At 43.1% G+C, this 26462-nt stretch overlaps 1 protein-coding gene across 12 annotated transcripts in view; it reads right to left on the bottom strand.

The window, feature by feature from the left end:
* Window positions 1–26462, bottom strand: part of prdm1a (PR domain containing 1a, with ZNF domain) — a 99408-nt gene that overhangs the window by 2121 nt on the left and 70825 nt on the right. For 11 of the 12 annotated variants that reach the window (XM_068026986.1, XM_068026998.1, XM_068026999.1 and 8 more), the window contains 5 exons: window positions 23736–23855; window positions 13028–13280; window positions 11307–11378; window positions 1946–3054; window positions 1049–1177 (listed from right to left, as the gene is read on the bottom strand). In XM_068026986.1, the coding sequence (XP_067883087.1) occupies window positions 1049–1177; window positions 1946–3054; window positions 11307–11378; window positions 13028–13280; window positions 23736–23855 (1683 nt within the window). The remainder of the gene's footprint in view (window positions 1–1048; window positions 1178–1945; window positions 3055–11306; window positions 11379–13027; window positions 13281–23735; window positions 23856–26462) is intronic. The other variant, XM_068026996.1, reaches the window with a different exon arrangement.

The raw sequence follows: 26462 nt of genomic DNA, 5'->3' as shown, positions 1-26462 counted from the left end.
TCTTTCAGTCTATGGACTGTCATTTTACAGATTAAAACAATCATCCCGGTGCAGTGAGTTTATCATACACAGACATAAATAATTATGACGCAAGTTGTTCCCCGATTTGCTCAGCTGTGTGTGTGCGCGTGTGCGCCTGTGGTTATCTCCCACGATCAAGCAGCTTGCTGAGTCTCTCTCCTTATAAATGGGCATTGGGTGAGGTAGCAGGGGACTGCTCCCCCTGTGAAGCTGTACCTGCCCCCACTCCAAAACAGTATATGGTTAAAACAAAACAAATTTCATATTCACATAGAAGGCTCATTTCTCCCATGGCTGCTGAATTCTGATAGGTCGCCCCATTATATCAGAATATTGGCTTAATTGAAAAACTACTGCTCTTATTCATCATGATGCTTCCCCAGAGGCATAACATACTGCTACTTACCATGTGTTCATTATTGCTTAATCACATCTTGGTCAGGGGCAAGATGAGACACAAGGTGGATCAGAAATAAAAACCATTGAGTATAATGATTCAATCCTGTACTGTTACAAGCCTTCAGTTTTATTCACTGTTCACCGGTTAGCTGCTGAAGCCTATAGCTATTCTCATGAAATGACCTTCTGTGGGTGACTTCCACTCTAATTATTACTAAGAACAGGAGCGCAATCAACAGAGAGTGGGATGACCCTTTAGTGCCCTTAAAGAGTCACAGACCTTATTGGCAGGAACAATACGAATCGCAACAACCTCAGTGCATTATGAAAGTGACTGAAAGTGCAAGGCAACAGATTAAACATTACAGGATTTCAAAAAGTGTGAATTGCAACTAAGACACCATTGCATCTGGCACGTCAACGATCCACCCGAGGTGTGAACTAAAAGTAAACTTTAGCAACTTCCCAATGTTGCATTTTTACGCTATGTGCACTGCATCAAATTAGTGGAGGTCTAGAAAGATGGGCATCGATTTACTGCGCAATAATCCTAAATATTCCAGCAAAATTAATGTTTTAGACTTTAAGTTTTTTTTTAAAAAGTACATTAATAAAACCCTTTCCTTACCTGACATTCATGTGGCTTTTCCCCAGTATGAACTAGATAGTGCTTCTGTAGGTGCGCCAGCTGTGTGAAGCCTTTATTGCAGGTCTGACACTTAAAGGGTCTTTCCCCACTGTGTACTCTTAAGTGGACCTGGAAATAAAGAACAAGTCCTCTATTTACAACTCCCTTCGCCATTTGATATCACAAAGTACCTTTGGCACTTTAGCATTCCCATATTTAGGAAAAAAGATCATTAGCAAGAGTGTAGTCTGGTAGAATATATTCAAGAAAACATTAAGGGGCTGAAACTGGTCTACGCCAGAGTGTGAAATGGGCTCAAAGCAAATCAGCAGCTGATTTTTCACAGAGCCCCATGTTCTTTCGACTGAAGTTCAAAGAACAATAACTGAAACTAGTTTTGGAGACTTGTTTCGTAGTCTCACTGTCACTTACACTTGGTTTGTAATTAAAAATCTTGGCAATATCTTCCAAGTCAACAGCAAATAAAAACTGGTGTGGTGAAAAATTGGCTGCTGATTCTCTACCAGCCTGTTTTGTGCTGCTAACATAGTCTAATGTCACTGCCTAAAATTATATTTGTAGTACCATTGTTCTATGCCTTAAAATAACTATTACAAAGTGAAAGAAAGTAAAGTGAGAAAAAAGCTGAATTTATAAAGCACTTTTCATAACCTCAGGACATCCTAAAGCACTTCACAGCCAATGGTGTTCTTTTGAAGTCACTGTTGTAATGTAGGAAATGCAGCAACCAATTTGTGCATAGCAAGCTCACACAAACAGCAATCAGGTAGTCTCCAAATAGTTTTTCAAGTGATTGGCCAGGACACTACTATACTATTTTACTTTTGAGATAGAAATTGACTTAATATTCTCTACTCAGGCTTTAAAAAAAAATACCTTAAGATTTGATAACTGTCCAAAGGTCTTGTAGCAGATATTGCACTCATACTTGATCTTCCCATTCTGCTTCTTTAGAGGATACGGGAGCGTTTTGTAACCGGTGAGGTTTCGCTTTGGTTTAATAAGATTCATGGCTTCTTCGCTGCTGCTGCTGCTGACCAGGCCGGCTGAGGTAGGTTTGGGTTGCATTAAATGTTCAGAATAGGAGGCAGCTGTGCCGGCTGTTGGGGAACCATTGCCGGGGCTTGAAGGCCTGTCTTTAAGACTGGCGGCGGAGCCTGCAATTGAAAAGGCACTGTTCCGTGCTGGAATGAGAAAGTCTTTCTGCTGCTCGGGGAGCAAAAGCCTTCGGGTTCCTTCGGGAGGCAATGCATTGGGTAGAACCGTCTGGTTGAACATGTGTTGGGAGAGGCCACTGTTTCCTAAAAGGCTGCTGTAAAACGGGTACATTTTGGGAAGAAGGCTGAAGCTGTTCATGCCGTTTATGCCACTGAGGCCAGTGAAGTTATTCAAGCCATTGCAGCCAACTGAATAATGAGGTAACAAGAATCTGGAATACTGAGTGTTAACTGGATTGTAGGAATGCAAGAAGGCTGGAGGCAGGTGATTAGGAGCAGGGTAGGCTGTGAGGGAGCTCAATCCTTCTCGGTTGTAGGGTCCACTCAAGTAAGGAAAGGCTTGTTTGTGTTCCTGAGTTGAAGGTGTCATAGGGGAAATATGGGATTCCGGGCTGCTGTGTGGCGTTGAACTTTTCAAGCTTTGGTCTGGGCTGCTTCTCGAAGACGGACTGGAGGCGACTGAAGACTGGATCGGAGAGTGTTTGACATAACTGTGCCTCTCGAAAACAGAGCTGGGCTTAAGGTAGTCGTCTGGAATGTGAGGTCTGACTGGGTACACAACACGAGGGTAGAAGGTCCGTTCTGGGCTGTGCTTTTTGCTGATATCCTCCATTTCTTTTCCTGGAGCCATCAATGATTGGATTGTTTGTACTTGGTTCTTTCCCTTCAAAGTATTTACCTCATTGCCGTGATTTGTGTGCGTCAGATTGTCATTTTGCACTTTGCCATCCAGTTCGCTCACATATCTTTTCCCCTTAAGTCTTTGTTCTGTAGAAGGAGGCAGGCAAGGGAAAAAAAAATTAGGAAATGAATCGTTACAAAAACAACATTGCTCAGCAATTCACATTTGTTTCACTGTGCTTACATAAAAGGGAAGATCGTAAAGTATCTATTTAAGGAATTGGGAGTTGAGCAGCACTCTGACTTGGCAAACTGCAATATCAGGAAGTGGTGGTGTTTTTTCCTGATCTTGTGCAATATCATCACCACCACACTTTCACTGTCCTAGATGCCTGGGACAAATGCAAAGTGCTGCCCTCAAGCTTTAAAGGCAGCAAATGATGGGCCAACCATAGGCGTCAGCTCACTTTTTTTTGGAATAAAAACAAAAAATGCTGGAAATACTCAGCAGGTCTGGCAACATCTGTGGAGAGAGAAGCAAAGTTAACGTCTCAGGTCAGTGACCTTTCATCAGAACTGGCAAATGTTACAATTGGAATAGGTTTTAAGCAAGTAAAGCAGGGGTGGGGCAAGAGATAACAAAAGGGAAGGTGTTGATAGGACAAGGTCACAGAGAATAATTGACCAGAAGGTCATGGAGCAAAGGCAAAGAGTACGTTAATAGTGTGGTGAAAGACTACGTTAATAGTGTGGTGAAAGACAAAGCATTAGTGCAGGGAGGGTGTTAAATGACAGAATAATGAACAGGCCTGGCCAAAAGCACAAACATGAAAAAAAAAACAGTAGGCAGGCACATGGTAAAAAAAAATGAATGATGAAACCAAATAAAATAAAAAGAAAAAGAAAAATAAAAAAGGGGGGCCAGTCATGATCTGAAATTATTGAACTCAATGTTCAGTCCGGTAGGCTGTAGCATGCCTAATTGGGAAATGAGGTGCTGTTCCTCGAGCTGGTGTTGATGTTCACTGGAACACTGCATCAAGCAGTGACAGAGATGTGGGCATGAGAGCAGGGGTGGGGGGGTTGATATGGCAACTGGCAGGAAGCTCGGGGTCATGCTTTTGGACTGAGCGGAGGTGTTCTGCAAAGCGGTCACCCACTTTGCGTTTGGTCTCCCCACTGTAGAGGAGACCACATTGTGAGCAGCGAATACAGACCCTTCTGATGAAGGGTCACTGATCTGAAGCATTAACTCTGCTTCTCTCTCCACAGATGCTGCCAGACCTGCTGAGTTTTTCCAGCATTTCTTGTTTTTATTTCAGATTTCCAGCATCTGCAGTATTTTGCTTTTATATTAGAATGGAATGGAGTCCTTACAAGAGGCAGAGTGTGAAGAAGTGTAGTTGAGGTAGCTGTGGGAGTCGGTGGGTTTATAATGAATATTAATAGACAGCCTATCCCCAGAGATGGAGACAGAGATGTCGAGGAAGGGAAGGGAAGTGTCGGAGATGGACCATGTAAAGGTGAGAGAAGGGTGGAAATTGGAAGCAAAGTTGATAAAGTTTTCCAGTTTGGGGCGGGAGCAGGAAACGGCACCGATACAGTCATCAATATACCGGAAAAAAGAGTTGGGGGAGGGGGCCTGAGTAGGACTGGAACAAGGAATGTTCGACATTTCCCACAAAAAGACAGGCATAACTAGGACCCATGCGGGTACCCATAGCAACACCTTTTATTTGAAGGAGATGAGTGGAGTTGAAGGAGAAGTTGTTCCATGTGAGAACAAGTTCAGCCAGGCACAGGAGGGTGGTGGTGGATGGGGACTGGTTGGGCCTCTGTTCAAGGAAGAAGCGGAGAGCCCTCAAACCGTCCTGATGGGGGATGGAGGTGTAGGTAGTTTTGGCCAACTTTTTTTGGAATGAGCCACTTTCTGAAGATTGACGACTGTTCGAGTGGTATAATCTTCCTTGCCGTGAAGTGAAGAGGACAGATCCCTAGCAGTAAACTAAATCAATGGGTTCAGATAACACCAAACTGAAAGGGCAGAGCTCAGTTAGTCTACAACCATCCACTGAGCCCTGCAGCCTTCATATTACCCTAGGGTCTTTTTAATAAAAATACTGTCCAGTTTAAATTTTTTTTTGTATTTCCCAGAACCAGATCAATAGCCAGAATTTTGACCCTGTTGATATGCAATGAGTTGTATACTGAAGACCTCATAATTGCAATGACTTTACTGCAATAAGTTCATTTTAAAGGTCATCAGTGAGGAGAAGTTTAAGGTTTATAACAGAGGCCATTAACAGAATTTAGCATTTTATTCTCTCCCACTCCTCCTCCCTTAACTAAGTGGACTTTTTGCTACATTAGCTAACATGGAAAATTGTCTGCCAAAACATAAAGCCAGATATAACCATACACTGATGAACTGACACTATGTAGATGAGTATAGGAGAAAAAAGAAAAAGACGTGCATTTATATCCCCCAGAGCATTTCTAATACTCTAAATGGTAAGTTTGTTAACAGAGTGGGGGAACAAAGAGATCAAAGGATGCAGATATAAAGATCTTTCAAATGGAAGGGTGGGTTGAAAAGCCTGTAGAATTCTAGGTTTTATACATAGTGGCATTGAATTTAAAAACAGGAAGTAATATTGAAATAAAAACAGAAAATGCTGGAAATACTCAGCAGGTCAGGCAGCATCTGTGGAGAGAGAAACAGAGTTAACGTTTCAGGTAGATGACCTTTCATCAGAATTGGAAAAGGTTAGAAATGTAACAGGTTTTCAAAAACTAGAGGCAGAGAAAAAGGGGAGGGGAAGAAAAGATCAAAAGGTAAGGTTTGTATCGGCTGGAAGGCAGGAGAGATATGATCAAAATGGTGATGGTGCAAGGGAAAAAGTGGATGGTAATGGGACAAGTAAAGAAACAAAAGATTAGTCTAGAGGTGTAAATAGCAATAGCAGAATCATCATCAACAGCTGCTGTCCAAAAAAATGGGAAGGGTGGTTATAATCCGAAACTGTTGAACTCAATATTGAGTCCAAAGGACTGTAAAATGCCTAATCGAAAGACGTGGTGCTGTTCCTCGGGCTTCCATTGAGCTTCATTGGAACCATGTGGGAGGCAGAGGGCAGAGACTTAAAATGACAGGCATCCAGACTTCAGGGTCTTGGTTATGAGTTGATCAAAGCAATCACCCAATCTGCATTTGATCTCCCCGATGTAGGCGAGACCACATTGGGAGGGAGCAGCAAAGATCCACAAAAATGATACCACAAACAACAGCTTATGCATTAAGAAAGTCTTTTAAAAACTGCCTCTTTTCACTGGAACTGAGAAGGCTAAGGGAGACCTATCAGAGACTTGAAAATTCGGAAAGGTTTTGATGGGGTTAACAGTGAAGGGTTGTTTCCACTAGTTGACAAATTGATAATATGAGGATACAGAGTGACGATTATCACCAGAAGGATGAAGGAGGAAACTAAAAGTTTTTTTTTTTGCACAGAGGGTTATTAGAATATACACCATGTGGCTATTGAGTCCGACTATAGGACCAATTTAAAAACAACTTGGATAGGTTGGGCGGCACAGTAGTTAGCACCACAGCCTCACAGCTCCAGCGACCCAGGTTCGGTTCTGGGTATTGCCTGTGGGAGTTTGCAAATTCTCGCTGTGACTGCGTGGGTTTTCTCCGGGTGCTCCAGTTTCCTCCCATAGACAAAGACTTGCAGGTTGATAGGTAAATTGGCCATTATAAATTACCCCTAGTGTAGGTAGGTGGTAGGAGAATTGTGGGGATGTGGTAGGGAATATGGGATTAATGTAGGATCAGTATAAATGGGTGGTTGATGGTCAGCACAGACTCAGTGGACCAAAGGGCCCGTTTCAGTGCTGTATCTCTCTATGACTCTATAAGTATATGAACAGGGGTAATATAAAATGATATGAGGAAATAGGGTGGCACAGTGGCGCAGAGGTTAGCACCGCAGCCTCACAGCTCCAGCGACCCGGGTTCAATTCTGGGTACTGCCTGTGTGGAGTTTGCAAGTTCTCCCTGTGTCTGCGTGGGTTTTCTCCGGGTGCTCCGGTTTCCTCCCACAAGCCAGAAGACTTACAGGTTGGTAGGTAAATTGGCCATTATAAATTGCCCCTAGTATAGGTAGGTGGTAGGGAAATATAGGGACTGGTGGGGATGTGGTAGGAATATGGGATTAGTGTAGGATTAGTATAAATGGGTGGTTGATGGTCGGCACAGACTCGGTGGGCCGAAGGGCCTCTTTCAGTGCTGTATCTCTAAACTAAACAGTATCAGAGCCAGCACTCTAATAAGAGCAGTAAGATGAGCTGAATTTCCATCCTTGTTTTCGTGAACCAAGCAATGTGTGCTTAAATAACAAGGGTGAAAGCAACAGAAGACCGATCATTCAAATAGCACTGAGGCGAATGTTGCATTAATCGGTTTTTAGTGGCCTTGGTAAGGAGAGAATTCCCTGCCTTTCCTTAAATATTGTCATCGGGATTTTTAATGTCAAGCTAACCCACCCGAAGAGACAGGTGGGGCCTTGTCCAAAAGATGGCACTTCTAACAATGCAGCGCTCCCTCAGAACTTCACTGAAGTGATCAACCTAGGTGATGCGCTTAACCCTTGAGTGGGGATTTGTGAAACCACATCCTTCTAGCTCAGAGAGGGAGTGCTACCACTGAGCCAAGCTGAGAGGAAAAGATCATTAGGGCCAAGAAGTCTGTCTCTTTTTATAGGTCAAAAACTGATCAGGGCTGTTCCAGTGTCTGATAAAGCCAGTACCCCTGGTGGAGCATAGGGGAAGAAAAGCTTTCCTGATAACTCAGCGCATTTATGCAATGAGCAGTCCAGTCATCCAGAAAAAGGAAGAAATGATGAAAATATTCATTTACTGCCTCGCTACATCTTCAAGACAGCTCAGTGCTCTACAATCAATAGATATGAGGAAAGTGCAGGGGAGTGGGAGTAGCTGGGTTTCTCTTGCAGAGAGCCAGCACAAACACGACAGGCTGAATGGCCTCCTCCTGTGCTGTAACGATTCTAAGACTCTATAATTCAATGATTCGTGTTTTTAAGTGCAGTCACTGTTATGTAGGCAACTGCAGCAACCAAGACATGCACTCCAAGCAAGAGGCCTTAAATACTGCTGGACAGGTCCCATTACCACAGTTAACATGCCTTCACCAAACATTGTGACCAGATTAGCCTTACACAATCATTTTTTTTTATGTTGGATAAATTCCTACACCGGGATGGAAAACAAGCAGCTCATTCCCTTGGTGTTTTCTTTCTGTATGGTGTTTACAGTCCTGGCAGTCCATTTTCATCAATACCAAACCTGTCACAATCACCTGTTTAAGTAAGGACATATGTCCCAGCTGCCATTTAACTTGACATCCCGGAGCTGTCAGACAAAGTGCTTTTGGAAGCCAGGGATGAATGTGCTTAAATTTCAGGCATAATGATGGACGACTGCTGTGCTATAGCAATCAATGCCTCTCTGCACTGCCAGTGCTAAACAAACAGCAGTGAGTGGACACTATAGGCAAGGTGCTGATAGTAAGCACAGATAGCACGATCTGGCTTCCTTGGGCCACTAGACAAAAATAAACAGAAGGTTATCAGGGAGATACCTATCTCTCAAATAGGGCTTGGCAGGCAGGAAGTTCAAGTAGTCAGTGAACTTTTCTCAGTCACTGCACCGGAAAATAAACTGTCAGTGAACCCCACAGTGGGCCAGCTGAGTACGGCAGGGAAAGAGCATTGATAAAAATGATCCCTCTGTGGCAAGATGGACTAAGAGGGTGACAGGGTCACGGTATGCTTTTCTGTCAGCTCCTTCACCTAAAATACCACACCAGCAAGATGGAGTCGCTCTGCAAATGTCTTTAAAGGTACAACTTTTTTGCGATATCAGGTGTAAAATAAAGCATCACCACAATATTTGGTGCGGAAAGTTAAGCTATGCAGCTGTTCCTTTTCAAACAGCAGCTTCCATTCTTTAAAGAGGCAGAGAACCACACCAAATTGGAGAATAATAATAGTTCCTGGAGTCTCTGGGCCATCAGTTTTGGGAGCAGCCTACAAGTCACCCAGAAGAGGTTGGGAATATTCTTAACAGATCGCCCCCCCCCCCCCCCCACCCCACCCCCCACTCCACATTCCCTGTGAAACAGACATTTCTAATGGTCAATGTAGCCTTTTTGAGTGCTCCTCATTTCAAACGCAGCATCTGTTCCAGATGATTGCTGTGCTTTGATACCAAGATTGGCTCATTTCCCCCAATCCCCCCTACGACCACACTCGCTCTCTCCAGAAATTAGATAATTATCCTTTCGGTGCGCTTCAGGGGAAGTAAAAGGCTGCAGTACGCAAAGGGTTAAAATTACAATTATAGAAAGTATCATTTGGTCTCAAAGACACTGGGTCTGTGGGCGGGGAATGCCTCTGACACGAAAGTATGACTGCTGCACACATTGCACCATGTCTCTTAATTCTGCTGATTCACATTTGATACTAAATTAAGGAATGCTGGGGTAGGCCCCACATTCAGTTCTGAACAGCAAAATAAAAAGGCAAATATTCAGAACTAGAACAGCCACAGGAGATTAGATGCCAGCCTAGCAGTTTGCTCCAGCTTGTTTGACAAATGAGCACTGAATGGAACAGTAATAAAAGTGCAAGTAAATAGTAAATAAGACTGCTGCAATCCTGTTATCTGCAGTTAAACACTGGCTTTCTCAAGGGTTTTACACCCCAGGTAGATGTCCCCCATTCAGCTACTCTTAAAGTTGCAGAGTGCAATTATGATACATTTGGTACTTTTATTCTCCCAAAGAGGCAGCAAATAATGTTTCCAATGTTTTATTTACAGAAGAAACAAAGACATATCACTGTCATTTAGATTCAGGTTAACATATCTTGATCAATCCCTTACATTGTCTGGTGATGGTGGGTGTGTGTGTGGGGGGGGGGGGGGGGTTAAATCAGATGGTGTGGAAAGCAAACATTATTAGTTTCTCAACTGTCATCTGCAAAAATCTGAAATTAATCGCAAAAGGACATCTTAAAACAATGCATCAATAAGCAGACGTTTAGTTGAAAAATCTCCTGATTGTTTTTCAGAACTTTATTGATAAACCCCTGATGGACAAACTGCAATTCAGCCACATACTGCCAGTGCAGTGCATCATTCAATAAAATCCAGCAATGCTCTTAAAACACAGATTCCAACTCCTGTTCAGTGTTATAACTAAATGTACACAAATTATATTACTTAGAGATCTAGAGGAGATAGGAAGGGTGCTGCTGGATTAAAATAATGAAATAAACAATCCCGTTTCATGTATTGGCTACAATAGGATAATTTACACCTCCTTAAAGAGCCCTGCACATGATACATTTGCTGATTAAAGAGGAACCCGCTGGTGCATATTATAATAGCAAAAATTGAGTTATTGAACAGTTAAAGATGATTGAACAGAACAGGTCTCCATACAAACTTATAAAACTAAGGGTTGATTAAAATTACACTCATTCCCCGTTAGAACTCAGATAGCTAGGCAGTGAAGGATAGAACAGTTCTGGTCACCGCATTATAGGAAGGATGTGGAAGCTATGGAAAGGGTGCAGAGGAGATTTACTAGGATGTTGCCTGGTATGGAGGGAAGGTCTTACGAGGAACGGCTGAGGGACTTGAGGTTGTTTTCGTTGGAGAGAAGGAGGAGGAGAGGTGACTTAATAGAGACATACAAGATAATCAGAGGGTTAGATAGGGTGGATAGTGAGAGTCTTTTTCCTCGGATGGCGATGGCAAACACGAGGGGACATAGCTTTAAGTTGAGGGGTGATAGATATAGGACAGATGTGAGAGGTAGTTTCTTTACTCAGAGAGTAGTAGGGGCGTGGAACACCTTGCCTGCAACAGTAGTAGACTCGCCAACTTTAAGGGCATTTAAGTGGTCATTGGATAGACATATGGATGAAAATGGAATAGTGTAGGTCAGATGGTTTCACAGGTCGGCGCAACATCGAGGGCTGAAGGGCCTGTACTGCGCTGTAATGTTCTAACACTGGAGACTAGTCTTTGTATGCCGTAAAGCTTTGATTTACAGAGACACACACAGTGCATATCATACACCCCCAACTAACAATCCCTTTTTTAGTCTGTTCCCATATGTGAGCACAGGTGAGTCCCCTGTTATTACCCACCACCCAAATACAATTAACACACAACTGATATGCAATTAACAGTCCCCTCCAAAATAGTGTACCCATTAATGGGATACCGGAAGAGAAGGTTCTTCACTAAACTTATCCCAACTAATTTAAATATTTTTACCTTCCTCGAAACCATTTATAACTTTTCCTTACCATCAGGTTGGCCTCCTGATCTGTACTGCCATTTTCCCTGCAGTTCCTCACTTCTAGGCAGGCTGACAGACTCTGGAGATTTGCAATACAAAAGATTTGAAATAAATCTTAAGAAAAATAAATATTTTCTGCAACATATTGTAATCCAGTCCTTATAGAAATTAAAGCTTAGTTCCCTTTCATACATTAGTAATCGATAAATTTAGGCTGATACCACTCCACCACCATGTGGGCGGTATGTTGCTGTAGAAACCAGATCGAGTCATAGAGTCGTTAACATCACGAAGGAGGCCATTTGGCCCATCAAGTCTATGCCGGCTCTCCACAGAGCAATCCAGTCAGTCCCACTCCCCAGCTTGGGCCCCGTGGCCCTGCAAGTTTATTTCCTTCAAATGACCATACAGTTTCTAGAGCAACAGATACTGCTTTAAAAGAGAAATGAGAAACCTGGGATTTTTTTTAAACCAAAAAAAAATCCAACCACAACAACATATTCCACCAGCCACAAGCCGTGCCAGCACTTTTAAGGCTCTCTCTCTCTTCAGAGTACACATGCACGCACAGCTATTAACACTTTATAACAAAATGCAATCCTACACTTTCCAAGTATGTGCTGGCAGCCCAACTACCAGTGCAGATTCAACAGTTTGTTTTATGGAAGTTGGTGAAATCAGCAAGACAGCATTTAAGACCCATCCCAGTTGCCCCGAGGACATTAAGGGTCAGCCATGCAATGTGGAACTGGAATCAAACATCGTTTCCCTTCCCTGAGGGACATTAGTAACAATCTGGCTGCTTTCATGATCTTTTTTTCCTGGTGTTAGTCCACCAATTACTAGATTTTAAAAAAGATTCACAGCTTACCCTGGTGGGATGTGAACTCACAACCTTTGGGTTGTTACTGTAGGCTGCTGGGCCTGCATAATTATTGCACATCACTGACATTTTTCAATAAGATGGACAAGGTTCCTCGCATTCAGTTGGACCCTGACAATGTACCTCATAATATCCTTTTAAAAAAGTAATTAATTAAAAGCTTGCTGCGTTAATTTAAAAAAGAAATCTATCCTCCTTATATAAGCTCCCCAGCGTTATGGCAATAAAACCATTAGACCCCTAGTCTAAACTCATCCGTGCATTTGTTACCTCCAAATCGACTACTCCAATACTCTCCGTGCCAGCCTCCCATCTTCTACCCTCTGCAAACCGGAGCTGATCCAAAACTCTGTTGCCTGTTTCCTAACTCGCACCAAGTCCCATTCACCCATCACCCCTGCGCTTGCTGACTTGCTTTGGCTCCCAGTCTGGCAACGTCTCGATTATAAAATCCTCATCCTCGTTTTCACGTCCCTCTATGATCTCAACTCTCACTATCTCTGTAACCTCCTCCAGTCCTACAATCCCCCGAGATATCTGTGTTCCTTTAACTCTGCCTCTTATGCCGCTTCATTTGATGCTTTCTGCAATAAAGCAAACCTTGTGCTACCATTGCTCACTGCCTGGCTTCCGCAGAAACTGCCGTAAGCCTTGCTTGTAATGGCCTGTGCTGCTGGCTTAATAACAACATTTTGAACTCTATCCCATTCGGACAAAAGGAAATTCCATTCAAAGTATTCAGCAAGTGTTTCATGCAAATGTATCCATGATGCTTTTTTTTTTAATAAGTGGGCATGCTAGGGATGAAATGATCATCAATGCAGCATTCAAATTGGTGCACTTACTTAGCTTAATCATCATAAGATCACCTGAGGCCGGGTAGTGGAGGCGTTCTGCAAACTCGCTGCTGTACCACACTAGTAGCTCCTCGTTAGCAGGAATGGGCTTCACGGTGTAGAAGTAGAGATCCATTCCATTCTGACAAGCTGCCAGGCACTGCTCCTGCTTCGAACGGGCTGGGTTCACATATCGCATCCAGTTACTTTTGCTCTCATCGAATCCATCAATAAAGTGATGTAAATCACCATTTGAGTACACCTATGGTGAATATAGAGAAAAGAGAGATATCAGAATTAAATATACAACTTCAAAACATTCCAATCCCGTCCCCTTTGGAAATGTGGACACATTTAACCAGTAAAAATGGAACAAGTGATCGATAATCTTTCAAGCTGTCTATATAAAATTTAAAAATTACAAATGGATTTTAATCCAGCTGTCATAATAGACAGGAATACTTTAACTGTTATCTTCTCCATTTGTTTGCACAATGTTTTTTTTTTAAACAAATAAATTTATTTATATCACGTGCTGGAAGTGTGTCCAGCTGCAGCTCTTGTTAGACCGCATGACGGCTCTGGAGCTGCGGATGGAATCACTTTGGAGCATCCGCGATGCTGAGGAGGTCGTGGATAGCACGTTTAGCGAATTGGTCACACCGCAGATTAGGATTGCTGAGGGAGAAAGGGAATGGGTGACCAAAAGGCAGAGAAAGAGCAGGAAGGCAGCGCAGGTGTCCCCTGCGGTCATCTCCCTCCATAACAGGTATACCGTTTTGGATACTGTTGAGGGAGATGGCTCACCAGGGGAAGGCAGCAGTAGCCAGGTTCATGGCACCGTGGCTGACTCTGCTGTTCGGAAGGGTGGGAAAAAGAGTGGAAGGGCTATAGTCATCGGGGATTCGATTGTAAGGGGAGTAGATAGGCGGTTCTGTGGTTGAAAACGAGACTCCCGAATGGTATGTTGCCTCCCAGGTGCACGGGTCAGGGATGTCTCAGATCGGCTGCAGAACATTCTGAAAGGGGAGGGTGAACAGCCAGTTGTTGTTGTGCACATAGGCACCAATAATATAGGTAAAAAACGGGATGAGGCCCTACAAGCAGAATTTAGGGAGTTAGGAGCCAAGTTAAAAAGTAGGACCTCAGAGGTAGTAATCTCAGGATTGCTACCAGTGCCACGTGATAGTCAGAGTAGAAATGAAAGAATAGTCAGGATGAATGCGTGGCTTGAGAGATGGTGCAGGAGGGAGGGGTTCAGATTTTTGGGACATTGGGACCGGTTCTGGGGGAGGTGGGACTATTACAAATTGGACGGTCTACACCTGGGCCGGACTGGAACCAATGTCCTTGGGGGTGCTTTTGCGAATGCTGCTGGGGAGGGTTTAAACTAATGTGGCAGGGGGATGGGAACCAAATGAGGAGGTCAGTGGACGGTAAGGAGGTAGTAACTAAAGCCTGTAAGGAACTAGATAATGAAGTCAGCGTGACAAAGGGGAAGATTAGGCAGGGAGCAGATGATGAACGCAAAGGGACTGGTGGTCTGAGGTGCATTTGTTTTAATGCAAGAAGTGTAGTAGGTAAGGCAGATGAACTTAGGGCCTGGATTAGTACCTGGGAGTATGATGTTATTGCTATTACTGAGACTTGGTTGAGGGAAGGGCATGATTGGCAACTAAACATCCCAGGATATCGATGCTTCAGGCGGGATAGAGAGGGAGGTAAAAGGGGTGGAGGAGTTGCATTACTGGTAAAAGAGGATATCACAGCTGTGCTGAAGGAGGGCACTATGGAGGACTCGAGCAGTGAGGCAATATGGGCAGAACTCAGAAATAGGAAGGGTGCGGTAACAATGTTGGGGCTGTACTACAGGCCTCCCAACAGCAAGCGTGAGATAGAGGTACAAATATGTAAACAGATTATGGAAAGATGTAGGAGCAACAGGGTGGTGGTGATAGGAGATTTTAATTTTCCCAACATTGACTGGGATTCACTTAGTGTTAGAGGTCTAGATGGAGCAGAATTTGTAAGGAGCATCCAGGAGGGTTTTCTAGAGCAGTATGTAAATAGTCCAACTCGGGAAGGGGGCATACTGGACCTGGTGTTGGGGAATGAGCCCGGCCAGGTGGTTGAAGTTTCAGTAGGGGACTACTTTGGGAATAGTGATCAAAATTCCGTAAGTTTTAGAATACTCATGGACAAAGACGTGAGTGGTCCTAAAGGAAGAGTGCTAAATTGGGGGAAGGCCAACTATACCAAAATTCGGCAGGAGCTGGGGAATGTAGATTGGGAGCAGCTGTTTGAAGGTAAATCCACATTTGATATGTGGGAGGCTTTTAAAGAGAGGTTGATTAGCGTGTAGGAGAGACATGTTCCTGTGAAAATGAGGGATAGAAATGGCAAGATTAGGGAACCGTGGATGACAGGTGAAATTGTGAGACTAGCTAAGAGGAAAAAGGAAGCATACATAAGGTCTAGGAGGCTGAAGAAAGACGAAGCTTTGAAAGAATATCGGGAATGCAGGACCAATCTGAAACGAGGAATTAAGAGGGCTAAAAGGGGTCATGAAATATCTTTAGCAAACAGGGTTAAGGAAAATCCCAAAGCCTTTTATTCATATATAAGGAGCAAGAGGGTAACTAGAAAAAGGATTGGCCCACTCAAGGACAAAGGAGGAAAGTTATGCGTGGAGTCAGAGAAAATGGGTGAGATTCTAAACGAGTACTTTGCATCGGTATTCACCGAGGAGAGGGACATGACGGATGTTGAGGTTAGGAACAGATGTTTGATTACTCTAGGTCAAGTCGGCATAAGGAGGGAGGGAGTGTTGGGTATTCTAAAAGGCATTAAGGTGGACAAGTCCCCAGATCCGGATGGGATCTATCCCAGGTTACTGAGGGAAGCAAGAGGGGAAATAGCTGGGGCCTTAACAGATATCTTTGCAGCATCCTTAAACACGGGTGAGGTCCCGGAGGACTGGAGAATTGCTAATGTTGTCCCCTTGTTTAAGGGTAGCAGGGTAGCAGGGATAATCCAGGTAATTATAGACCGGTGAGCCTGACGTCAGTGGTAGGGAAGCTGCTGGAGAAGATACTGAGGGATAGGATCTATTCCCATTTGGAGGTAAATGGGCTTATCAGTGATAGGCAACATGGTTTTGTGTAGGGAAGGTCATGTCTTACCAACTTAATAGAATTCTTTGAGGAAGTGACAAAGTTGATTGATGAGGGAAGGGCTGTAGATGTCATATACATGGACTTCAGTAAGGCGTTTGATAAGGTTCCCCATGGTAGGCTGATGGAGAAAGTGAAGTCGCATGGGGTCCAGGGTGTACTAGCTAGATGGATAAAGAACTGGCTGGGCAACAGGAGACAGAGAATAGCAGTGGAAGGGAGTTTCTCAAAATGGAGACGTGTGACCAGTGGTGTTCCACAGGGATCCGTGCTGGGACCACCGTTGTTTGTGATATACATAAATGATTTGGAGGAAAGTATAGGTGGTCTGATTAGCAAGTTTGCAGACGACACTAAGATTGGTGGAGTAGCAGATAGTGAAGGGGACTGTCAGAGAATACAGCAGAATATAGATAGATTGGAGAGTTGGGCAGAGAAATGGCAGATGGAGTTCAATCAGGGCAAATGCGAGGTGATGCATTTTGGAAGATCCAATTCAAGAGTGAACTATACAGTAAATGGAAAAGTCCTGGGGAAAATTGATGTACAGAGAGATTTGGGTGTTCAGGTCCATTGTTCCCTGAAGGTGGCAACGCAGGTCAATAGAGTGGTCAAGAAGGCATACGGCATGCTTTCCTTCATCGGTCGGGGTATTGAGTACAAGGGTTGGCAGGTCATGTTACAGTTGTATAAGACTTTGGTTCGGCCACATTTGGAATACTGCGTGCAGTTCTAGTCGCCACATTACCAAAAGGATGTAGATGCTTTGGAGAGGGTGCAGAGGAGGTTCACCAGGATGTTGCCTGGTATGGAGGGCGCTAGCTATGAAGAGAGGTTGAGTAGATTAGGATTATTTTCATTAGAAAGACGGAGGTTGAGGGGGGACCTGATTGAGGTGTACAAAATCATGAGAGGTATAGACAGGGTGGATAGCAAGAAGCTTTTTCCCAGAGTGGGGGATTCAATTACTAGGGGTCACGAGTTCAAAGTGAGAGGGGAAAAGTTTAGGGGGGATATGCGTGGAAAGTTCTTTACGCAGAGGGTGGTGGGTGCCTGGAACGCGTTGCCAGCGGAGGTGGTAGACGCGGGCACGATAGCGTCTTTTAAGATGGATCTAGACAGATACATGAATGGGCAGGAAGCAAAGAGATACAGACCCTTGGAAAATAGGTGACAGGTTTAGTTAGAGGATCTGGATCGGCGCAGGCTTGGAGGGCCGAAGGGCCTGTTCCTGTGCTGTAATTTTCTTTGTTCTTTGTTCTTATTTTAATTTTTTGGAAGATACACTCTGCTGTCAGTCAGACGACAAACCCTGTGCTGCTGCATGATCCAGCGCAGGGTCTCATGCAAACAGCTTGAACAAACAGGTGGACGTTATCACCACTGCTCCCATTCTGACTGGGCTTATATGTACACACACAGTGTTGAGTCACCTGAAGCCCTGACGTCAAAGGCTACTCAAACTGAATCTGTAGCCTCCATTTTCCTGCCGCCCCCTCTCTGAGTGATACGGCTATGCAAATCTCTTTCAGTTTCATTGCAAGACGTTTGCTTCTGATGCTGAGCTCCTGCTGATAATGACTGCAGGGAAAATGGCAGCACAGAGATCACCTGCCACAACAGGATCGGCAGCTGTTTGGAAGCATATCAAAGTCCTGACCTTAAAGGCATGTTCTTTCCCACTTCAATTACCCTGCATTTTGCTGCTGCAGATTTTGCTTTCCATCTTTTGAAATAGCATTTTTTCATATTTATCTTGTTTATATGTAAACATATGGTACTTCCTGTAAAATAGGCAGGTTTCAGGGGTTGGGGGGCGGGGATGCGGTGGGCAGTTGAACCACTCATGGGTTCTTTAAAGTGACCTGCTTTTACATTTTGTGGTGTGTTTGTTGTGAGAAATTGGAACAGCAGAAGGAGTATGGTGTGCTGTGTGAACAAGTAGGTTTTCAGGTTTTTGTTTGGTGTCAAGAACTGTCTCAAACTTCCAGGAATGAATGACTCTGCTGCTTCCATTACGAGGCACTTTATGTGTGTTTGAAATCTTGATCAACTTCCGAATGATTTTCCATCGTATCAGTTACTGTACAGTTTTCAGAAGTAACTGAGACATAGGCTCCGATGTCATCAGTGCAGCCCTATTTTAAATCTTATTTCCATAGAGTGATGACACAGGAAGAAGAAAGAAAAAAATAAAGTAACATTTACATCTTTTGGCTAAACCTATTTCTGGTAATTAGTAATGTATTTTGCAATCTTGGCCAATCTGCAGTTAAGCATATCAGAATTTTGGAATTAAGGCCAAAACCCAAGACCCAAATGACTAAATATAAAAAATATAGCTGAACATGGTCTATAAAAGGCTTGAATGAAGTTCAATTATATTTTGGTGGTTTCATTTAGAGAGTACTACAAACTTCATAAATGACCGCATCTTGTTTCTTCAAAAAGAATAACAGCTAAGCTCTGCGATGTATCTTCTGCTTTCTCGTCCTAAATCTCTTACATTTAACTTGATATTTACAACCCTTGTCCTAGACCCTTCAAACACTGGAAACTGTTTCTATCTACCCTGTTTCACCCCTTCTTAGTTTTAAACACCTCGATCAAATCGCCCATTATCTCCAACGTTCTAATAAAAATAGTCCAACTTTTTCAAGTCTTGATATTTGTATTTTCTCATACTGCATCCCAGTGCTTCTATATTGGATCCTCTCTATTACTTAAATATCCTTCAAATAGCTTGAAGCCCAAAACTGCTCACAGTACTCTGCCTGTGGTCTTATTTAGGTTTTTAGATAGATTCGGCATTATATTTTGACTTTTATATTCAATACCTAGGGCCCTAGCAAATACGCGGCCGTGAAAAATGCATCATGGACAGTAAATTCTCGGGTCCTCCGTGAAATCAGCCATTTTGCAAATTTTGGGCGTTTAATTAATTGACACAAGGCTGACCTCACTGATTGCTGGGCTTGTTGCGAGCATCGCACTTTTCAGTGATTGACACAAGGCTCAACTTGCTGATTGGTAGATGAGGGAGGGCTTCCGGTGCAGCTTTGAGTGAAGCATTCTCAAGTATTAGCAGACTAGTGAGAATGCCAGAATGAGCAAATCAAAAATGGCCACAACCATTTCTTCAGCACATCAAGTGAAAGACTTTGGAAGTCAAATTTTGCCTGTTGATGGTGGAATACTGTTTTGTACAAGCTGCAATGTTTTGTTGGATCATACTTGGCAAGCAATGGTTCTGCGCCACTTAAAGCCCAAATGCCATCGCAGCAGAAAGAGAGCATCTGACACTGCACTGCTGGAAAACAAACACACACACAAAAAAGCAACGACTTCATCTCTTTTTAAGAAGTCGACAAAGAGCTCAGAAAATCATCAATTGGTTACAATGGAACTTGTGGATGTTTTTGCAAGTGCCAATATACCATTGGAAAAGCTTGACCACCCAAGTTATTCATTCAATGTAATGTGCAAAATGGTGGTTGCTTGCCAATTGCAAATAAACTAAAACATGACTACCTACCAAAGGGTTTTGCTACACATTGTGAGGAAATGAAGTCTCAGATGAGTCCACCAATGAGCAAGACAACTATGCGCAGCATATTTTGTTTGATTTCATGTCTGGTAAAGCCGAAGATGTAAAGTCAGGAAAGCTAACAACAGTGCTTGCAGACTGCGTTCACTCAGAAGTTGTTAATTACACCACAGTTTCACAAACAATAATCAAAACCATTACAAAATCTGGTGCAGATTGCTGTAAAGTGTCTGCTTTCATTAGTGACAATGCAATTTATATGACAAAATCTTTCAAATCTGTGCTCCAAGGTGTAATGCCTAATTCTGTCTAATATACATGCAATGCACATATAATTTCACTTATCACTGAGTTGTGGAAAAGTGAGTTTGATAAATTTGACAAACTAATCAGCTTCATTAAAAAGATTGTCAAACACTGTCCTAGCTGCAAGCTTCGGCACAAGCAGGACACTGAAAATGCGGCTGAAATTGGGAATAAAACATCGCCTTTCCTCCACAGCCAGTAAATACACATTGGAATTCTTGGTTTTGGACAGTACAATATCATACAGCGCACTTGAAATACTACTCAAGACTTTGTCTCAGAAGAGTTCACACTGACACCGAAAACACAGATTTTAACAGACATTGTAACCCTTCTAAAAGGTGCTCAGTTTAATGAGTTTTGTGTCAGTTTGTTGCCAAGAATGCTACACGACTGATGGATTTAATCACTTGGTTTGAATCACGACAGGTCACAACCCGCAAAGCCTACAATGAAGTAATGGATGTACTGTTCTGTACAGTCAAACAAACAACATTCTGATGACGCTGAATCAAATGCCTGTTCTCAACAGGTGTTTTCTTGCATGGTAAAGAAGCTCAAACAATATTACTGCTATGGGGAAGAGTCAAGCGGGGAAGTAAAAGCGGTGAGGTTTCAACAACCTTCTGCGGCATTCCTGAAAGCTGTGGGTATCTTTGACCCTGCACAAATGCACCTGTTGATGGTGGATTTAAACTCATTTGTTGCAATTCCTGACTTTGACAGGAACTGTAGACTGGAGATTCCTGCTTATAAAAGCATTGCAAAAGAAGCAGATTGTATTTTGCCAGTGCTACAGTTTTGGAACTCTGTGGAATGCAGTATCCCCCACCTTGCATTGCTAGCATGGCGCTGTCTGACAATTCCAACAAACTCTGTGGATGCAGAGAGAGCTGTGTCTAAACACACACAGGTGTTCACAGCACAGAGACAGAGAATGAAGAAAGAGACAGTTGTAGGTTGCTCCATACTCACATTCAACCACTGACTTCAGTGAGTAAAGAATGTGATCTGTTTATAGTCAGCTTTTTACAATAGCTTTTGAGTATAAAATAAATGCCATTTGAAACCAGAAACCTCCCTTGTCTTTTTTGTTTGTTTTAAATAGATCAATTTCATCATTGAAACTTACAAAATTCTTACAGGGCATGACAGGATGGATGTAGATAAGATGTTTCCTCAGGCTGGTGAGTCTAGAACGAGGGGACACAGTCTCAGAATAAGGGGCGGGCCATTTAAGACTGAGATGAGGAGGAATTTCTTGACTCAGAGTGATGAATCTTTGGAATTCTCTACTCCAGAGGGCTGTGGAAGCTCAAATCATTGAGCATGTTCAAGACAGAAATTGATAGATTTCTGAATACCAACATCATCAAGGGATATGGGGATAGTGGGGAAAAATGGCTTAAAGGTAGATGATCAGCCATGATCTGTTTGAATGATTGAGCAGGTTGGATGGGCTGAATGGCCAAGCCCTGCTCCTATTTCCTATGATCCTACGGTTTGTCGTCAAATTTGAAAATTTACAATTTAAATACGTGAAATTGTGAAATTCACAATTCTTAAAATGCTGGGCTGTGAAATTTGTAAAATTTGAGTGTAAATTTGGTAGGACCCTATCTATACCTCTTGCTGTAGAACCTAGTATTCCATTCTATCTTGTGTCTGGGATATACTGAACATATTAAAAAGGATTGCTATCATTAAGTTGCAGTACTTACTGCTGGCTTAAGATTCTGCTTTATCTTATAGAACATGTGAAGATTTTTATAACAGATTGTGGGTGTTTGGTGGTGACAGAAAGTAAACAAAAACCTGGAAGTTTTTGGGTAGAAACTGCCTTTTCCTTTAGTCAGTAGTGGTTCCCAAAACAATGAGCGATGTGAGTTGTAGCAGGGGTGGTCCCAGTCCTACCATTAAACCATATAAACCGACTTCAACCGTGACAATTTGCAAACACTGAAAAAGGACAGAGGAAGAATTCCGTTTGTTGTCCTGTTGGGTTTACCGATCTTTAAGAACATAAGAAATAGGAGTAGCCATTCGGTCTTTTGATCCTGCTCCACCATTCAATATGATCACGGCTGATCTCCTACCTCAACTTCACCTTCCTGCATGATCTCCATATCCCTTAATATCCAAAATTCTATTAACCTCTGTCTTGAATATACTCGACAACAGAGCATCCTCAGCTCTCTGGGGTAGAGAAGTCCAAAGATCCATAACCCTTTGAGTGAAGACATTTCTCCCCATCTCATTACTGCTGTGGTGCTCACAATATTTCACACCAATAGGAAAAAAAATTTGTAGTACACCAGTTTACAATAACATCACTATATTAATCTTAGGTTTGTAACTGCAATGATGGTTATCCCAGGCAGTGACCTGAGGGCTGAAGTCCAGGCTAACATAAGAGGGGGTGCGGCGGGGTGGGGCAAATGCAACAGAGACCATATATTTATGGGTTTTTTGTTGAGATTTCCACTACATGGTATATATGCAAGAAAATTGTGTTAAACCTTATTTCTAACTACCAACAGGTAGAAAATGGACAATAACAGATGCATTAATCAGGGCATTAATGAAATAACAGGGCCATTCGAGGTAAGGTGAGGAGAGTGGAAGAGGACAGTAACTGAAATCGCCTAGGTTTCTAATGACACCTTTATGTTACAGAAGGACTTTAACAAACAAAATGGTGTTGAAGTAGAAGATCAACCATGATCTCATTGAATGGCAGAGCAGGCCCGAAGGGCCAAATGGCCTACTCCTGCTCCTATTTCTTATGTTCTAATTTTGAAATTCAGGCCTTAGACACTGTAGAGATTACCCCGCATGTAGTGCGGGCCGGCTTCCATGGCAGTTGGATGACAACACTAGCAGTACAGGTTTTTTTTTCTATGTCCGGACTTGTTGCTATATAACTGGTCACCGTACTTTCCCCATTGTTGGCAGGGGTGGTGGTGGGCAGGGCAGGTGGTGGGCAGGGTGGGGGGGGGGGGGGGGGGGGGGGAGGGTGGCAGAGGTCTATACAGGTGCACCTGTGGCCTGTGCAGCTGCCTCTAGAGGCGCCCATGGCACCTCAACCCAGAGGAGCTGCGTAGACCACCGCCAGCAGGATGGTAAAATCACTGCGCTAGAAATATTCTCTCCAGTCTCACAGTGAAAATGATGCTTCTATATATAAAGGATCACACACAGAAATGAATGAAGAGGAGCTGAACACACTTCACTTTCTCATTGACCTTTTTAAGTTACCCTGTGCTTACTGATGGTTGAGAGGGAGTGAAGAGTAAGTAGAAGGGGAAAAAAAAGGATTTTTTGCATCAACTGGTTCTAATTAGTTCTCGGTCAAAATGCAAACTTGATTTGCCTCCAAGCAAGAGCTGAATTGTTTCCTTTTCCATAAGAAATGCTGTGTTCCAACGCCAGGACCAAGAATAGTTGAAATCAGTTCATCACTAACAAGATTTCACCCTCAGCATTCCTAACCTCTGAGACACAGACATTTACTCAGCTAATTTACTGTGTTAACTCCTACTGAGTACATATATGGTGTTTCACAGGAACTTCATGGCTGCATTCACACACATACAGGCACCGATGTAAAACAGGAAGTGACAAACTTTTTCAGCAGTATTCATTTAGTGAACTTACAATTGCATCAGCAAAATTTTTTTTTCCAACTTACCCTCCAAAAGTATTTTCTGTTTGCATTTTTTGGGACGGTGTCATTGGTGTAGATTTCACCCACAAGTGGTCCGAAACGTGTTCCTTTGGGGATATACTCTGCGCTCATAACTCCAAGCACCTGTGGACACCGTGCCAGAAATCAATGAGTGAGAAGAGTCTGGCTCAAACATTTCATCTCTTGGTTAAAATATACAAAGCTTTGGTTTATTTGATGCTGATTTTTTTCTTAAAGACTATATCTGAAGTACTCCCAGTAACACCACATCTTCAACAAGTTCAGAATCAGCTTACTGGCAAAAATGATACAAAACCACAGTAACTCGAGCAAATTGGCAAGGTCCACTCCAGTCCATCTGGAGTTTGCAGCATTACTGGAGGGGGAACAAACACAGAGAAGTAGAAAACATTTAACAGACAGAATTTGATCAAAAAAATTGGTTTCTTCTTTTACTCATTGCATATTTTATCGTAATTCATACATCAGGAAGCCAGCTATTTATCTAAACTTTTAAAGGGATGCTATTATGACCTCAAGCACTGCTTGCTTACACTGTGCAATGTTAGTAAGAGTAAGATACTGGGATAAATTTTCCTGTCCCTGCATCTGGTTGTATTGGTTCATCTGGGGCCAGGGCATGGGAGGAAAGCTGGATACATAGCAGTGCACACTCATGAGGATCCCACCCAATTTTTCATCTATTAATTTAAATGCATGCAAAGATTGGAATGGTTCCCTTAATCATGAGGTCCTCTGCAACCTGTTTTCATAAGTGATCGGATATGCCCAGAGTCATGAAAAAAACACACACACACAGATGTAGGTAGCGTTTTTCATTGTGTTCAAGAATAAGGCTCAATACCACCTTCTCTGGGCTCAATACCACTTTTGCTGGGCAACTAGGGAAGGGCAATAAATGGTATCCTTGTCAGAGGTGCCCACATCCCAAGAAGGAATTTCAAGAAGTGTCTTTGACTGCAATGTGAGTTTTTGCTGTACCAATCCTGCTACAGTATTTCTAGACCAGTATGAAAAACACTGCAGTCAGATCAGCAAACTGGATGTGTGTTGTTCTGTGGAGCTTTGAGCCCAATGTGGAACTGAGCGTTAGCACACCCATTTTCATAAGATCCAAATTCCCCGCTGGCGATCGCTGCCTTAAGTTCCCGCAAGAGAAATGGCCACTTGAGTGGGCACCAGGGGACCGTACTCCAGCATTAGTTAGATCTTTCAGGAGAAGTAGGAAGGAAAACTGCACACTCTCATGCTGAATACACGTGCACCTGTTTTTAGAGTGTGCGCATTTTACCACAAGTAACTGGCCCCGACCTTTGCGCTCTCCTGGCGGCTACTCAGTAAAAGCCACAAAATTGTGCTACCTGCAAAAAGTGTGACACTTACTTGAAGGGCTGGAGGAGCTGGAAGAGGAGGTGGGGGGAGGCGGGTTTATTCATTCATGGGATGTGGGCGTCACTGGCCAGGCCAGAATTTATTGCCCATCCCTAATGGGGTGAGGGGGGTGAGGGGGGGGTGGGGGGGGGGGTGGAGAGTGATCTGCTCCAGGCACAGATTTTGTTGCATTTTACATTTACCGATTAGATTTAAGCAGACACTGGGCCACTGTGATCTCCAGTTGCCAGTATAAACAAGGGCACTTGCTCAGGGTCATGATGCCAGGAGGACTGCGTGCAGAGGACACACACCTGCAATACTGCTACTTGCCTCTACTCACCGAGAGTTTTTACATTATTGTTGTACACTTTCGTTTCAAACATAAAAAGCTTGTGACACATTCCAGCCCATTTCTTAGTGTTAAGTGTTACTGAAATTAGCCAACCAGCTGAAGTTTTACTTCCACATTGTGGGTTCTCGCCTCTACATCTGTGCATCATCATCACAACTCATCCTGACACAAATTCTTGCCTAAATTCTGGCCAAAATGCTTAGTCAACCTTCCTTCTTTGTAAAAACACACAGATTGGTAATGTCATGAAAACAGATGAAACAACAACTTATATTTTTTCACCTTTAGAAAGGTCATGTGAAAAGTAATAATTAAAAAAAAATGTTTTAGAAATCATCCCATTTTACTTCTTGCCACGTTATTTATGGGTCTTTTTTGGTAGTTGACACCTGTACATGCATGCAATAGTTGTGAGAAAGACAGATTCTAAAAATCACTTCAGAAACAGAGCCTGAAACCAACTGCTTGGAGCGAGTCACGTAGAGATAAACTCAAATTAGACTGACCATGGTCATTATTTTGCACAGCACACTTATGTCATCTTGGTTACTAAGGAAAAGAAAAAGAAGCTTTCTTGTCACATCAGTACCAAACATTGCCAGACTCTGTCTGCCGCACTGGCAACCTGTTTTACAATAAGTCTCTCTCTCTCTCTCTCTCTCTCTCTGTGTAACAGTACCTGGGCAGGAAAAAGAAATTGAAAAGCTCTTGCTTCTACTCGTTTCCTAACTTCCTCCCACCGTCCCTCCTCATGGAGGAATGTACTACCTCATGTTGAGCCACTCTGACACATCACCCAGATTTTTGCTTTTCATGAATGAATCTAGATGGTGAAGAGTCAGCTGGCTATTTGAGCATGAGGGCATGACAGCTGAAGTTGACCATCTCCTTTCCAACACGAAACAGCAATCATGAGAAGTGGGGAGTCTCATTTACTTCTTCCCTGTTCTAGCTGGGGATGGGATACGGGTGAGGATCACTAA

This window comes from Heterodontus francisci, chromosome 3 (genome assembly GCF_036365525.1).
Source record: "Heterodontus francisci isolate sHetFra1 chromosome 3, sHetFra1.hap1, whole genome shotgun sequence".
Lineage (NCBI taxonomy): Eukaryota > Metazoa > Chordata > Chondrichthyes > Heterodontiformes > Heterodontidae > Heterodontus > Heterodontus francisci.
The sequence above is the reverse complement of the archived record's forward strand: the minus strand, read 5'-3'. Positions and strand labels throughout refer to the sequence as shown.